Source organism: Ranitomeya variabilis, chromosome 8 (assembly GCF_051348905.1).
Source record: "Ranitomeya variabilis isolate aRanVar5 chromosome 8, aRanVar5.hap1, whole genome shotgun sequence".
In the NCBI taxonomy this organism is placed as follows: domain Eukaryota; kingdom Metazoa; phylum Chordata; class Amphibia; order Anura; family Dendrobatidae; genus Ranitomeya; species Ranitomeya variabilis.
In genome coordinates, this window is record NC_135239.1 from 205676464 (window position 1) to 205692959 (window position 16496).

The window sequence follows — 16496 nt, forward strand, 5'->3', positions numbered from 1 at the left end:
ACTAAAAAAAAATCAGCCAGTAAATATAAGGCGTTGAGGTGTCCTTCCCTATGGCGTGGTCACAATTTAACCGCCACATTATAGCGGCAAGATCCACACGGACAGATGTCACATGGACGCTACTTACCGTAATGATGGTAGGGAAGTGGCTCTCCCATGGAGAAGATCATGGACAGAACTAATGCGGAGTAGCAGAGTTTCTGGTGTTCTGTAAGACATGAAGACATCGGTTTAGAGTCATGTCTCTGTATTTATAGAGGAGCCCGATAATCTATGATGTTGACAGATTAATACTTTGTGAGTTTTCAGCATTGGACCAACTCTCCGGGATTTCTAAACGTAAAGTGGTTGTGAAGGAAAACCCCTTTAATTGAAGATTAAAAACTGGCATCCCCATCTCATCTAAGCGGGGGTCCAACTCTGACCCCAAGAATAAAGGAGCTGAGGGCCGATGCTGCGCGGATGGCATACAGATGACTTTGTATCGTCCTCGGTCTCCTCTACCCAGAACAAGAAAACATTCATTGGGAATCTGGTGTTTGCGAATCATAATTGTGGCCCCGATCCAGAAAGCACGGACTATAGGGAGTCGATTGTAGGGATTAGCGTCAGAATATTCACACTGGAATGGAGTTAGGATCAGAGACAATGAAGACGGTGCCGTTACGGCTTCGCTCGCTTTCATGTGCTCTGCCGACACCGTCTTTATCGTCTCAGGACGGGGTGGATGACGAGCGGCCAGCCTGCAGGACAATCCGTCCCCAAGGTGGAAAGCTCACACTTCAAAGATCTTAAACATTTAACCAGTTGGCTTCAGTCACATCGGATCCCAGGAAGCCCAAATATTCCCGTCGCGAGGACGGGCACGGGCGGCTTCACCAGGAGTAAAAGGGATTAGAACCAACAATGCAGCAGACGTCCGCCCAAAACTCCTAAGCCCCAAAAGAGCTTACGGTGCCTGAAATTCAAGGTCATTTTCGAATCTGAACAAGACGTCATCTATTAATGCTTTTTTTCCCGCTATAACAAATTGTTTATAGGGTTTATAACAAACGTGATTGGCTTCAAGGTGATTTTTCTTCCCTGAAACACCCAAGATCCATTCATATTCTGACACCATCTAGTACTGTATATATTTACTACAACAAGTCATCAATAGGGTTTATAAAGACATGTTTGTTAATAATGTGATTTTTCTTCACTACAAGATCAGAGAACTATTCATTTAAGAGAAGCTTCACTGCTGCCCTTCTAGGATATTTCACACAGTGAATGAGGTTTAGAAAAATGTTAGTTTACAACGTGATTTTTCTCAACTGCAAGACCCAAGATTAATCCATTTTCTGTAACAGGAGAAGCCTCACTACAGACCCTCCAGGACCTTTCACACGCGGATGTCACAGCTTAGAAGTGACTTCACAGACTTATAGTGACTTAGTGGGAGGGTTGGGGGTAGCAACGTCAGGCATCAACTCCAACAAAATGATTAAAAAATATTCCGGAGGCGTCTGTAGAACAAACAGTTGACCCCAGAACAAAAGCATCAGATTTCATGAGGTCTTCATTTTATGGCCACAGGTACGTAGTAAACTTGCTTTGTGACTTCCATAGCTCTATAGAGTTGCTATCCCCATATCCTACGGAGGATAAGCCCATGACTGCCATGGTTAAACGACAAGGTGCTGACACCAGGAAACAGTGGGGGATGCCAATTTTTAGGGGTCTGAACTCCTTTTGAACCAGTAACATATTTATCAATCTATAAGGGTTTTTTTGTGCATCCAGCTTCGGATCGGTAGGGTAAAGCCTTTTTCCTACAATACATACAATTGTCTTACATTTATGGAGGCCGTTATCATACACGACCTGCACGCCGCGTTACTACAGGATGAATGTTTTTTTTTCTCTTCTGCTCTACACCTTCACATTTCATGATTGCAGCCTGTAACTAGGAGCGGCGGATTTACAATCCTTTATTTATACACCGTCCATGTTCTTTAATGTCTGGCCATGATTTATAAATGGTTCTGCTCCTTAGTTTCCGCCCCGGGAGTGCACTGCGCTGAAATATCCGAACGCCGACGTGGAGCACACCGAGCGCTTCTGTCTCTTCGCCTTTCTTGTGCGACTTGCAAGCTTTTAACATAAAGTGACATTCATTTAGAGAATAATAAAAACATAAAACCAGAAGGAGAAAGATCACAGAGCGCGAAAAAACGACAAAGACCGAATGTGAAAAAAACAGAGAGGGAAAGGCCCCCCAGGAGGAAGAGCCATTGTGCGGCTCCTCCATCACAGCGGGATTAGATAATCACACTTTACTTTTATGCATCCAAAGATCCTGTATATAAAATATGCCGCCGTGACAGGATGGCTTATAATGGGGTGTGCAACAAATCTAAAACACATGGGAAACCATACGGTTTTGCAAATATACAGCAAATCTAAAATATGTGCATAGTGCACCAAGGTGCGGAGCCTAAGGAACCCATCTGATCTTTAACCTCAAGCTCCGTCCCACAGAGCAGTCACGTCATGGCTGCAGTAGTGGAAGATATAGATATAGCTCATATAACATCTGACATGCAGTTATACATTGGCAGTAATTAGAGGTGGGTGAACCCGAAAAGTAAAGTTCAGGGTCAGAAGCGAACACCTACTGTTCAGGCATGGACCTCGAACTTCACCAGAAAGTCCGTGTTACTGTTCAGGTTCGGCACCCCGAACACCGGGTGTTTCTCACGTGATCATCTGCATGATAGAGCGAGAAACATCGGCGGTAAGATTAATACCACTGGTCAGAGCGCTGCGGCTCCCACCCTGTCAGATTTAGACAAATTTGTGAACAATATTTGAGACAACAAGGCCTTTTGTGTCCATAGAAAAAGTCTTAGATCTTATGAGTTCAGCTCATGAAAAATAGGAGCAAAAAAAGTTTTGCGTTGATATTTTTGTTCGGTATACAAGATGCGACAACCGTTCTTATCACCAAGTATGATGCCAGCGTCTTGAGCAGAAATTAAGTCAAGGTCAATACTGATTCATAGTCTCTTCCTATGTGTCCCGCTGCCAAGCGAGGAGTCCAGGAGCTGGCATAATCATACAGATGATTTCTGGGCGATGCTGGAATTAAAACCCTCTGAAACCGTGTGATCAATAGGCAGCAATAAAATACAGAATGGAAGAATTATCATTGCCAAGAAATGACTTTCCAGTAAAGTATTGGCAGTGCATTGTATAACGGGGGTCATATAATAGTGTGTGCTAATGCAAGGACGATTAATGGCGGCTTCTGCTCAAAACTTCACTGTATTAAAGGGGAACTGATGCAGAGAAAGAGGTCCAATCTCCAAAACATCAGTGAGAGCAGCTGTTCTTACCCATCGACCTACCCAATATTCTCAGTATATGCAGCTCCCTACTCTTGTGTATGAAACAATCCAAAAATACATAAGCTAATAGCTAACTTAGCAGAGAAAATAAATCAGGGAACCAGAGTTTCTAGGTGCACTCTTTCCAGACTCATCTAAACAGGGGGCTTATTTTTAAGCCAGTCTAAAAATTATCGCCATCAGTAGCACATTGCCCCTTGTAAATAGGACGTGTTGATGATAACATGAATCTATGGGCACTGGTCAAATGTAAAGATTGCTCTCCGCACATTGAGCGTAAACAGGTCTATAAATGATTGCCGCTGATCGGTGGTCATTAATGATCTTGGCATAAGACGCTGCTGGTGTTTGGGGGCTAAAAATTTCATTTCAGTTCTTCAGTACAACTTTTTCCAAGTAACTCGCCTTGAGTGTGTGTCTGCATGTCACGGGCCAGCTCCATGGGAAGGAGAGAGTTAACAAGACAAGAAATAATGGAGGCATCCAGATTGCACATGGCTCCGAAACACTTCAGAAGTAACAAGCGCAGCGACACTCTATGCTCCTGTGGGGAAAAAACACATGCAAAGGTAAGAAACAATAATGACAGTCATGCTGATGTAGGACCCCCGATCTGTCAGGAGACTACATGGTGGTCACACTTGGCCATTTCCGATAGACTTCAGTACTGTACATAAATGTGGCCACCACTCTGCCGGTGTCACATCATGTATGGCCAGTAGTATAGGAGAATAAGACTGCACAGAATGATGTGCCGATCAGAGGAACACTCCATGAAGTCCTCCTCCTTTTATCAGACAATGTGTAGATTTACCATTTCTGACTCTAAAAACAAAATAACTAATATAACACATCCAACAGATGGAGGTTTTACAGAAAATCTTGCTCTTTTTTTGGTTGCTGCCAGATGCTTTTCTTTTACACACCAATAAGTTTGTGGAAAGCGCTGCCAGTTATTATGGGAATATACTACTTACCATTTGATAATAAGCCACCAGGGACAATACGGCCTCAAACTGGTTCCTCTTGCACATCTTCTTGCACACCTCGGGATCTGCATCTGTCTGGATGAAAACCGGGGCACGTTACGTCGACTTTGGGGATATTACTGTGGAATATTTTTAGACGCTGCACATGTTATAATTAATTTACATGAATTTGAGCCCAAGAAAAACACATGAATAGGTAGAGTGACTAGAGAAGTAGTGATATAGTGCATAGGAAGACACCTGTCAGTCATGGTGATCTGCATGATCAAAGCGGAAAACAAAGACCCCAACAAAAGACCTGCAGGTCATTTCTGGGAGCACGGACATTAATAGCATGATGCCGTTTAGAACAACAAATAATGCAGCAAATCCAGCAAAATGCAAAACTATGAGGATAGACTCCAATCTAAAGACTTGAGCCCCCTGGGGTCATTAACACACAGAATTAGCTATAGCCTCTTTTGTAAAACCCAGTGACTGCACATATGGAAGGTTTAGGTAAGCCCGTATTCAGGGACGCACCAGGATGAGGAGCAGTTCCTCCAGGTAGCAGAGGATGACATTTTCGTCTTCATACAGGGCCCAGCTGCGCTGCTGAGCGTCATCCTTGTGCCTGGCCAAGTCTGCAAAGATGACCTCCAGGCGCTGCTCGTCGTGACAGATCTGTCCGGAAGGTAATCCAGTGCTGGAGTCCTGCAAATCAGACAAGAGACACATGTTACAACAGGAAACAATCTACAGCTGATATTTGTGGGGGAAAATCACGACGTCCAGATTAGAGATCCATTGCATTATGCATGTAGAAATGCTGGCACTTTTGGCCAAGAAGTTTTGCAGTTGGGTTTTACTAAAGCAGTTGTCGCATGTTTGTAAACCGTCCAAACTGCGAATCTGCAAGTTCACCATTTACTTTTCGTGAAAAATCATGAACAATTTTCACATGGACATAAATTATAACAAGCTCACTGACTGAGTCTCATTCTTGAGCAATGCGTAGGGGAAAAAAAAACCTGTAAAAGTCAACCTGTGCACAAATATTTTTGGGCCAAAAAAACATGCATTTAAAATAAAGAAAATGCACCCAAAAGGTGTCCATATCATCCCATTTAGCAGATAGCCGGGGGCAATGACTTTTGTACCCCAATAAATCTGATATTGAGAGCCTATCCCAGAAAAGGGCCACCAAATAAAAATCCCTTTTAGTGAAAGTCTTCTCTTACTTTGTAAGTGTCCCATGAAATTTTTCTCTAAAAATCTGTGTAACTCTAAATGAGTTAAAACAGACCACAAGTTATTGCATTTATTAACGCATTAGTTATTTCCATCATGGATCTAAAAGGCGCGGAGCTGCAAAATCAGAGACAACACATGGACACTGGAGGTGCTGTATTTGGAGGAAAGCAATCATTTAACTCTTGATGGGCATCTTGCAGATCTTAATGTCCCCTCCTCACCCTCTCAGGGTTATTTGGCAGTTAGTTTCTGGAGGAAACCTTACCCTGCGCTCGACTCTCTGCCCGCAGCCTTGTGTGGAACTTGACCTGGGATCGTTGACCAAATGTTAGTGTATCCATTAGGGATGTGTCAGACTGACCCGAGTCTCCGCTGGCCGTTACATCCTTCAATAATAGAAGGTTTTATCTTTTTTTTTCTATGGTAAAGTTCAATGGAAACATCAATAAGGAGGACAACAGCTGCTGCTATGAGGCTTTCAGTATCGTTCAAAAAAAAAAAAAGACATTGGGGCACACCAAGTTAATTAGCGCCAAGCAACTCCCCAAAAAACCTGTCTTTGATGACTTGCACCATATTTACCATGAGATTTTGACACTTCACGACTTGTGATAATCTATGCCATGTAATCGGTGATGCAAACTTAAGACTGGATAGCCTCAGAGTTAGGCAGATTTATCAGACCTGCACGAGCCCCTTCAAACTAGCGCATTTTAAGATTTTCTACTGGAAGTGGAGGGCCGGTCTCTGCCCCCTTCTATGGGAAGATGAGGGAAGGTCTTTGACCCCCTCTACGGGAATTGGAGGAAGGGTCTTTGCCCCTCTGATCTTGCTCTACTCTCAGTCAAACTACATACACCCTTAACAGAAAAATGAGCTTTCAGTCCAGGACAAACAATGAGAAAAAGGAAGTTCCAGCACCTACAATGCTGGCTTAATGTTGATGAAAAGGAACCACCCACTCAAAATTAGTGGATGGCAATTTACAAAGTATGAGAATTAGGACAGTTCTTGGACAAAAGCAAGCAGTTTTACCTTTTTTGGGGGGCAGAAGTCATGCTTTTCTTCAGATTTTTCGGCAGGGCAGGTACGCTTTAAAAATTAGACCGATACTTGCGAAACCACTAGGGGGCGCCAAGAAGCTTATGGCATAGAGTGTTATTATAAACTGCAATGTGAGAGCAGTATACAGGGAGCTCCCTCTAGTGGCGGCTGCAGGTCGCTAGCATCCGTGTTCATGTAGAGGATTTGGATCTCTGTATCAGTTTATTCTGAATCATCACAGAAATATGGACCTAAAAATGTCATGGTCATAATTAATTATGGCAAATCCCACGGATATGGAAGCGTCCCCATGTGCCAGTGTCGTGGATTAGACCTGACAGGTGCCGACCTTCATGATCTCACCGAGACGGTATCCCTATAATTAGGCAGGTTACTAGCAGTACAACATGTAAAGACGTCCCCAGGAGATCAGCAGGAGGCCGCATTACAGAGGAAACTTTCATCTAATTTATTGAATTGCAATCTCTGGAGATCGCTGCCTCGTATATTAGTGCACCCCCACCCCTGCCTCGATAGGCATGATATAAATGTAGGCTAGTCATGTCATAAAATCGTGGGATTACACAGGCTGGTAGGATTACCAATTACTGGGCTTTTATCAAATATACAGGAAGTGGAAATGTATTTACCGCATCCCCGCGGCTTCTGGAACAAATCAAATGCGCGATGGCGCTTTGATGAAATTATAAGCGTCGTTAGATTTCTATTTCCTGCGAAGTCCATGACCATGTGGGGAAAGTCAGAGACGGGACTGCAGTGAAGTCCTGGACTACAGGAAGGCTACACTGAGGCTAACGGTGGCCACGCACAAGGTGTGTATCAGGGGACGATAGGCGGAGGGCCCAATAGGCGGAGGGCCCGATAGGCGGAGGGCCCGATCTATAGGCGGAGGGTCCGATACGCAAAGGGCTCGATAGGCGGAGGGCCCGATCGATATGCGGAGGGTCCAATACGCGGAGGGTCCAATACACGGAGGGCCTGATAGGCAGAGGGCCCGATCGATAGGTGGAGGGTCTCATCCTTTTTTGCCGATGCAAATGAGCGGCAGCAGCTGCATAAAGTCCAATGCAAGTGGAGACATATTTGGAAGTTAGAACTTTGTTTCGCCCTTTTTGCAACTTTGCGGTCATCAATGTGGACACCTGCATGAAGTTGATACAGGGATTGTTACATTGCGCCATCGCATTTACCTATTTCCTGCGGTGACACATTACAATCTATGAGGATTGGACAACTATTTTAGAAATGCAAAAAAAAAAAAACAATAACAAAAAGTAGCAGTCGTATGGGACTTACATCTCCGGACTTTCCTAGAAGCAGATACAACCAGGAATCAGAAAGGGACGAGGTTCTTTTCCTGGGAAATCCTCTATAAATGGAGACGCTCGCGCTTACACACCTCAACAATAAACACAAACTACAAGTAGATGAGAAAACGGAGAACGTCTCCTATCAATAAGGACAAGCTGAGAGGTCTCAAGTATTCTCCCCGTCGTTGTCTAATTAGTCTTGTGATGATGACGAATTATCAGACGGATGATCTCGGATTGTTTTCTTACATAAGAGGCGGCCGGAAATATCCAGAGCTGTCAAAAATCCTACAAAAATCAATCGTGTCAGGCACAGACCCAACAGGCCGTGTAATCTACGGGAACATTAAAATGTAATTATTGCGACAACAGCATCCTGCAGAGCAATTACATAATACCGGTAATTAGCCGCCACGTGGAAGGAGGGGGGAGCTCACTGTGGCATCCACATACCATACATAGAGGAAAAGGGGGCTCGCTAAGGGTCCGGTTACTGGTGACACGTGGGCTGAAGGCAAGGGGAATATCAACCGATACCCGAAAATAGATGTCTCCCTGCTAATGCTACAGGGACCGGGAGGAGGAATCCAGACAATTATAAGGCTGCTCCTGAATAGGACGAGAAACTGAAAACTTTACAGCCGCTAATCTCATGCACCATCAATATAACTGCGGTGAATAGAACTTGTTGCTAAATATTTTGGGCCTGTGCATATGGTAATAATGACAAAAGGGGCCTGAAGGGATCAGGAGGGAACACAGGGATTCTCTCTGATGATTTTTTTAACTTCTTGTGGAAATTCCCGGCCTCTTGGATTTAGCATTACAGAATGTGTGTGGCGTTTTTAGGCGAAACAATTTATTTTGTAATACATTTTTATAGCAGTTGTAAAGTGTTGTCTACGATGCTAAACTCCACATCCTCTGTACAGAGATTAACATGATAAAACTCAGCCAGCAGCCACCACTAGGGGGAGCTCAGGAGCTTACTGTAAGGGCTATTGAGGTCAATGGATAATCTGCACGCAGCAGGCTCCCTCTAGTGGAAACTACAGGATACAACAGACGTGTAGCTCTGTAACAGAAAACCAAAGCCCCAGAAAACAACAAGTCAGTCCAGAATTATTATTTCACGGTAAATGCAAATTTGTACTAAAATAGCTCTCTGCATGAGGTGAGGGTGGGGCAGGCCATTGACCAATGGACAGCTCAATGGAGGAAGGCAGTTCCAACACCTATAGTGCTGGCAAAATGTCCATAAAGAGGAACTGTCCACTGAAATAATAAGATGACAAGTCATGGTGCATGAGGATTGGGTTAAGCATGTGGTCAGGTACACTTTAAGAGTGCGCGTGTGTGTGTTGCCATTATGGGAGATGAGTAAAGTCCACATACAATGGATATATAGTAGTGCTTTCCAATGTGCAGGGCTTAGATGGTTAAGGATTTCCATTTTCCCTTCGTCTTCAATCAAACTGGAAACCAGGTCAGCATCAATATTTATGGAACGCTTACAATAAATCATCATCAATATTAATGCACGGCTTCCAATACAATGTCAATAAATTATGCAGAACAAATTATCAGCCCAGGGGGTGTTCATGATTGGTGAAGGTGATCGACAGTGAAATATATTGGCTTGTAAACCAAAAAGTTACAGACAACTTAATAAAAGAATTTTAAAAAGAAAACAAAAAAAGGGAAACTGATAGAATCCACCATTGCTGTCCCTGGTGATCGTGTGCAGCGGTGACAACGCCTGTGATCCTTTAGGTGACCATACACATTGGACGAGAGTCCAGAGGAGTCCGGCACCAAGTCCGCTCTGCTGTCCCACTGATCCTTTTTCAGTATGACACCACCCGCATTGTAACAGAACTGTAGGGGTTTTTGGACATTTCCAAAACGGTTTAATTTTGGACTCAAATATGATGTGTCAGAAAACGTTAGGCTTTCACATTGCGCTTTTGTGCCCATTTGTGGGTTCCGTCGGTGTTTGCATCCGAACCTCCCCACAAAACGAGATTCGGACGGAAGCGCCGCTGGGGCCATAGACTACAATGGTGACAACATAGCGATCGTGCACCATTTTCGGGCACCTGATTACTTTTCAGGGTCTGTTCTGTGGTCTGAATTTTAGGAATCTGAATTATTTTACAGGTCTGCTCTGCGTTGGATTTATTTTAGAGGTCAGATTTGGGTTTGAGTAATAATAGGGATCCAAATTAACTTTAGGGGTCTGTACTGGAGTCTGAATTTAATTATTTATAGTGGTTTGGTCTGGAATAAGTATAATCTTATAGTATCCCAATAACAAATATTAAACCTCGGCATGAAAAGTTCTAAAGAGTTTGCAAAAAGTTAACAAGACGACACCTTAGGGGTTTGTGCACACGTTGCAAATTTGGTGCATTTTTGCCATGCAGACTTGCTATCAAAACCTGAAGCAATCCTGATGCCAGCAAAGTGAATGAGAAACCTGAAATGTTATGCACATGTTGGGCATTTTTGATTTGCAGATTTGGTGCAGAAAATAATCTGCTGCATGTCAAGTCTTTGTGCGTTTTTCACCATTGACCACACTTTAATCAGTCAAAAAATGCAGGGCAAAAAAACGCATTAAAAAAAATGTGCATTTTCCTGCCAAGAGATGCAGAAAGGGTGCAGAAATTTCTGCCTCCATTTACTCAACGTGTGCACACAGCCTTACAGGGTAACACGTTACCTTGCCTTCCACTAGAGAGATGAGAATCTGCTCCATCACGGGACCTGTAGATGTGACAGACGTCTGAATGTGGCCGACGACGACACCTATAGCCACCCGGGACAGTTCGTAGCTGAGATTTGTGTTCTTTCTGACCAATTCAATTAACTCAGCACCAATAGATTTGGGAACAGTTACAGTTGAATTCTCGATTTCCGGCGCCCAGGATTTTGACGGTGATTTTGCTTTGCTCTCCTGGTTGACCGTGTTGAAGGCCTCCATGCACGGAGGGGCAGGGGCAGTTCTCTTGGTTGAGGGGTTCCTCTCGATATCAGCAGTGCCCCCCTTGTCAGGAGGTGATGGAGCTGTTCGTTTACTGTGGGAGTCCAGAGCTCCCGGGACTGAGGCGTAGGTGTCTAGACTTTGGGACACTGTGGTGTGTGCACTTCTGCTGGGGACCGGTGGAGGAGTGTGACTGGGACTGGAGGCTGCGGTGAGATGACAGGAGTCTGTAGAAGTCGTGCACAAGGTCTCGAGAGAGGACATACTGGTGGTGGGCATGTTTAATATGGATCTTGAGGTTTTATCCACACCGTCTTAAAAAAACAAAAAACATGGAATTAATGGTCAGAAAACATACTGTACAGGAACAGATGAGTTAACACGCAAACAATATTTAACACCTATGCAAAGAACAGGCAATATATGCATGGTCAGTGAAGGTTTGACCACGCAGATGGCAAAACCAGGGGTGACGGAGCAGTATGGGAATTAATTTACATCTATGGAAGTGGTATTGTGCACTCCTATAAGCAAAATCGGTTATGTATGTGCATTACCGCTCAGTTTGCACAAGGAATACAAGATGGTCGTCATGGGCTGTGCCTGGTACTGCAGCTTGGAGCCACTGGACTTAACATGGTTGAGCTGCAATACTATTCACAACCTGTGCATAGGTGAGGCGCTGTGTGCGATACTGCGACTGATGCTAATTGGTGGCGCTATTTTAGAAGACGGAAACCATGTTTTTCTAATCCTTTTAGAGGTGACCCATTTAGTGTAAGCCTCTGTTACGGTGATACTATGTTAGCACGCTGCAGAGTTTTGTGCACATCACAATCATGTTTTGCCACCAGTCGGTGACTAGAGAAAATCATCAGATCACTCACTTTTCGCGGTCTGTGACAGCTGGGCGTTTTTTCGTTTTTCAGGAGGGGGCGGTGTAAGAGGGGCAGCACGTCGAGGCTGGGGTGGAATCTAAAACACAGCAGAAATGACAGTGACACACCTGATCTGCCGGTACTTGTATAAAGCACGTGTCATCGCTCGTACCTGATACTGTCCGTCGTCCTCAGGTTGAATCTCGGAGCTGGGTAAGCTCATGTGCCGATCCAATCCGGTCCTGCACATGCCGTTGGGTTGCCTCCCTGGGTCTAAGTGGTGGTCACTGGAACAGGTGGACATGGTGTTCGAGTGCCTGGTCGGAGAGTGGGTTTTCCTGGATTGTGTTTCTTTCCTATGATGGATAAGTTTTCTGTATAAAGAAAAGGGAGTTAGAAAATACTCAAATAACTTACAGAAAGGAAAAGACACAGCACTGCAAAGATATGAAAGCTCATCCACAATTCATTTAGCATCTTTCCGGTCCAGGGTGGAAAACTTTAGTAATACCTGACACAACTTTTGGTCAGCGATAAGTGGTTACGTGTGCACCTGAAGGACAGTAATCCTATGATATCCAGAAAGTGATGAAGTTGAGAGGGCGCAAGGGATGGTAAGGCAAGAAGAGAGGGCGCAAGGGATGGTAAGGCAAGAAGAGAGGGCGCAAGGGATGGTAAGGCAAGAAGAGAGGGCGCAAGGGATGGTAAGGCAAGAAGAGAGGGCGCAAGGGATGGCGAGGAGGGAAGAGAGCGAGCAAGGGATGGTGAGGAGGGAAGAGAGCGAGCAAGGGATGGCGAGGAGGGAAGAGAGCGAGCAAGGGATGGCGAGGAGGGGAGAGAGGGCGCAAGGGATGGAGAGGAGGGGAGAGAGGGCACAAGGGATGTCGAGGAGAGAAGAGAGGGCACAAGGGATGGCAAGGAGAGAGGGCACAAGGGATGTCGAGGAGAGAAGAGAGGGCGCAAGAGATGGCAAGGAGAGAAGAGAGGGCGCAAGGGATGGCAAGGAGAGAAGAGAGGGCGCAAGGGATGGCGAGGAGGGAAGAGAGGGCACAAGGGATGGCGAGGACAGAAGAGGGAGCAAGGTTTGGTGAGGAGAGAAGAGAGGACGCAAGGGATGGCGAGGAGAGAAGAGAGGGCGCATGGCATGGTGAGGAGAGAAGAGAGGGCGCAAGGGATGGCAAGGAGAGAACAGAGGGCGCAAGGGTTGGCGAGGAGAGAAGAGAGGGTGCAGGGGATGGCTAGGAGAGAAGAGAGCAAACAGATGTGTGGGGAGGGAAAAAAAGTGCTCAAGGGATGGGTGTGAAAGATCGCGCAGAAGAGATGGGCAGGAAAGAACAGTGCGTGGAAGGAATAGGGGGGAATAAAGAGCATGCAGGGTTATGTGGCACATAAGAAAACATGTGCAGAATGGGGGGCAGCGCTTTCAAGGAATGAGGTACAAACACAATAGTGTCTTGATCAACCGGGGAGAAAAAAAAAAGCACATAAGAAATGGGGTAAAGAGAATGCACGAACGGCAAGTAGAAAAAGAGCGCAAAGCCAGTCTAGCCAACACTAAGCTAACATGTACGGTCTCACACAGATCATCTCAGCTGAAATTGTTAACTGGTAATGTGTGTAACACATGCATACATTATACACACACGGCCACCTATATACACACAAATTACAAGTTGAAAGTTTGCACACTATGCAATGGTTTTCTTGTTCTTATTCTTGTGGTTTCAGATTGAAGGCAGCAAAACAACAAGGGACTACGTATGGAAACAAGGAGCAAAGAAATACAGATAAAACAGCTAATCAAGAGCTCATTTGTGTTGGCGATTGTCTGGTGTGTATTGCAGGGGCAGTGTTGGTGCACAGCTCCATATAGTATTCAGTCTTATTCCACAACTGCTGTAAGTAAGAATATGGCAAGGAACACTCCACTAAGTAAATAGAAACAACAGCTCATCATTACTGTACAGGTCAGTCAATACGAAAAATTGCTAAAACCTTGAAGGTATCCTCACGTGCAGTCATGAAAACCATCAATTGCTATGGTAAAACTGACTAACATGAGGACCATCCCAGGAAAGGAAGAGCAATAATTACCTCTGCTGCAGAGGATAAGTTCATCAGAGTTACCAGCCTTAGAAACTGAAAATTGACAGCTCCTCCGATAACAGCCTTCGTGAATGAGGACATGAAGTAGCAGACACAACTTCCAGAGGAGACAACGGGAAGCGTGACTTTATGATCGAATTACTGCAAAGGAGGTGCTACCAAGGAGTGCAAACAAGAAGAGACTTGTATGTACCGAGCAACACAAGGACATTAGATCAATGGAATCTATACTGTGGTCTGAGGAGTCAGAACGTGAGATTTTTGGCATCAACCACTTTTTGTCTGCGAGACGCAGAAACCGTGAGCGGATATCTCCTACATCTGTGGTGCCCCCGGTGAAGAATGGAGGGGCAGTGTGTAACACCTTCTGCTCTGTTTCACATGTGTTTCTTTACTCTTCGCTTCCTTATCTGTTCCTTCCTTCCTTCGTGGCTTTGCTGCCTTCAGTCTGAATTTACAACATGCACATTTCAATAAGAAGGAAAACCATGGCATGCTCAGGTGTGTCCGGACATTGGACCGGCACTGTATACATGTGACAGTGATGCTTCCCCTCACCGGCCGAGCAGTGTCAGTACTTACTGCAGCACGTCTCTCTGCTCCAGGTTGTATTTACCCCCATTCTTCATGGCGGCGTTGTGAATGGCTTCAATGGCTCGATCGATCGACTGGAGAACAACATCTTGTTCTTGGACCTGGAAGAGACAATAAACGGACATAAAACATTACATAAAGTCATAAATAACAGACGTATAATTAAATAAGCTATACCCTGGCGAATAGACAGGATGGCATGAATACAATGCCAGATCCACAGTGCAGACTGACACACGCCGAGCAGCGGAGGACGGGTCACTATTTATTATTGGTGCAGTACGGCTCATCTTCATCTATGATAGTAAAGGTGATGTAGATTTGGCTTCCGCATAGGAAACCTTAGTATAAGGGGCAGAAGTCCTCTGTAACCATGGTAACAAGTTGCTTATAAAGTATTTCTCATGTTGAAATGGTCCTAAATTATTTTATTTTTGCTCCTTTTTTTTTTTTCCAGGTCATTCATTAAGTCTTTCTCGTCCTCGGTGTTATCTGGGCCGGGTAAGCGCTGCCCACGTCCCTCCACCCTGACGACATGCAATCATGCCACTTCATTACCTTCCACTTTAAGGTGATGTAGCAGCTGGGAGCCGGCGACATTGTCCCCGTCTCAGTAATACGCTCAGACATTTTGGGGATAGCAGACGTCGCTGAAATGTGAATATATTTAGACGCTATGCCAAAAAAAAAAAAAAAAACACAACAACCCATCTTGCTAAAAATATCAGGGCCGCTCAGTCCCAGGGTCCAACAGAGAGGTGATAGGCGATAAATGGGGAGAGAAATAAGGTTCAACATATACAAAGGCAGAGAACACAGGAGAATCGGACGGTCGGAGCCTCATGCCCTATTTAGCGGCATTTCACCTGGCTGTGCGGACGTCTGCAGGTTATAACAGCCCTGTGGTGATATAAGAGGATATCAGTCTCATGTACGGATGTAAATGTATCCAGGGGTCTCACATTTTAAAGGGAAGGTGCTGCCAAAAAAGACCAATTGTGTAGGACTGTTTTAGCTCATCCTTGAATAAAAAAAGTAATAATATAATAAATATATATATATATATATATATATATATATATATATATTATATATATATTATATATATATATATATATATATATATATATATATATATATATACACACATATATACACACACATATATACACTTATACACACACACATATATACACACATACATATACACATATATATATATATTTTTAAAGAACTTTTAGGCAGAGATGCTGATTAATACCCAGACTTCTATCCATATGACACAATGTCGTGCGGTCACATCGTAAGCAACGACCAGCAAGCATCCGCCACCTCAACCCAACAAAGATCCATCCCTGACTTATCAGTGTGGCCCCATTTACTATCACAACTTGCGACTGTGGCAGCGGGACAATGCAATAATGCGTCGCATGGCCACAAGTCGCCGTCTTATACCCAAAAGTCACAGCATGATTCCTAATGGAAACATAGGGACTCCGCATTCTGATCCAGCCTGTAAAATGGATTGTTCCCATTGTTCTGATCCCCTCGGAATGTTACCGGCAGCTCAGGGGCACGGACCCCATCCTTGCATCCTTTTCTGCTATTAAACTGGCACACAATCTGAGAGAGCGAACCTTCACTATAACAAAAGAGCCGCACACTTTCTTATGGGAAAAAATAAATAAATAAATATATATATATATATATATATATATATATATATATATATATATATATATATATATATATATATATATAATTTTTTTTCCCACATTCCTTCTCCATCTTCCCCCGAGCAGGTCCTGCTGACAGATCGATAAGAACCAGGAGGACGCAGGTCTCACAGTCTCTCTGCAGCCGTGGAAGGTTCGCCGTCAGCACTTACAGGGGGAGAAAACAGGAAAAGGAGCAACAGGGGAAATGAAGGAAAAGCCGCAGAT

The 16496-nt window shown here is 44.4% G+C and overlaps 1 protein-coding gene and 1 long non-coding RNA gene across 2 annotated transcripts in view; one reads left to right on the forward strand and one right to left on the reverse strand.

The window, feature by feature from the left end:
- Positions 1-16400, forward strand: part of LOC143787595 (uncharacterized) — a 153679-nt gene extending 137279 nt beyond the window's left edge. Inside the window, exons 5-7 of the long non-coding RNA XR_013218409.1 lie at positions 13582-13684; positions 15011-15124; positions 16356-16400. This is a non-coding gene — a long non-coding RNA (uncharacterized LOC143787595). The remainder of the gene's footprint in view (positions 1-13581; positions 13685-15010; positions 15125-16355) is intronic.
- The window catches only part of NCKIPSD (NCK interacting protein with SH3 domain), a 36488-nt gene that overhangs the window by 5108 nt on the left and 14884 nt on the right, over positions 1-16496 (reverse strand). Inside the window, exons 2-9 of the mRNA XM_077276481.1 lie at positions 14542-14654; positions 12026-12227; positions 11863-11950; positions 10715-11289; positions 4904-5074; positions 4370-4456; positions 3798-3936; positions 128-208 (exon numbers count right to left, since the gene is read on the reverse strand). Coding sequence (XP_077132596.1) covers positions 128-208; positions 3798-3936; positions 4370-4456; positions 4904-5074; positions 10715-11289; positions 11863-11950; positions 12026-12227; positions 14542-14654 — 1456 coding nt within the window. The remainder of the gene's footprint in view (positions 1-127; positions 209-3797; positions 3937-4369; positions 4457-4903; positions 5075-10714; positions 11290-11862; positions 11951-12025; positions 12228-14541; positions 14655-16496) is intronic.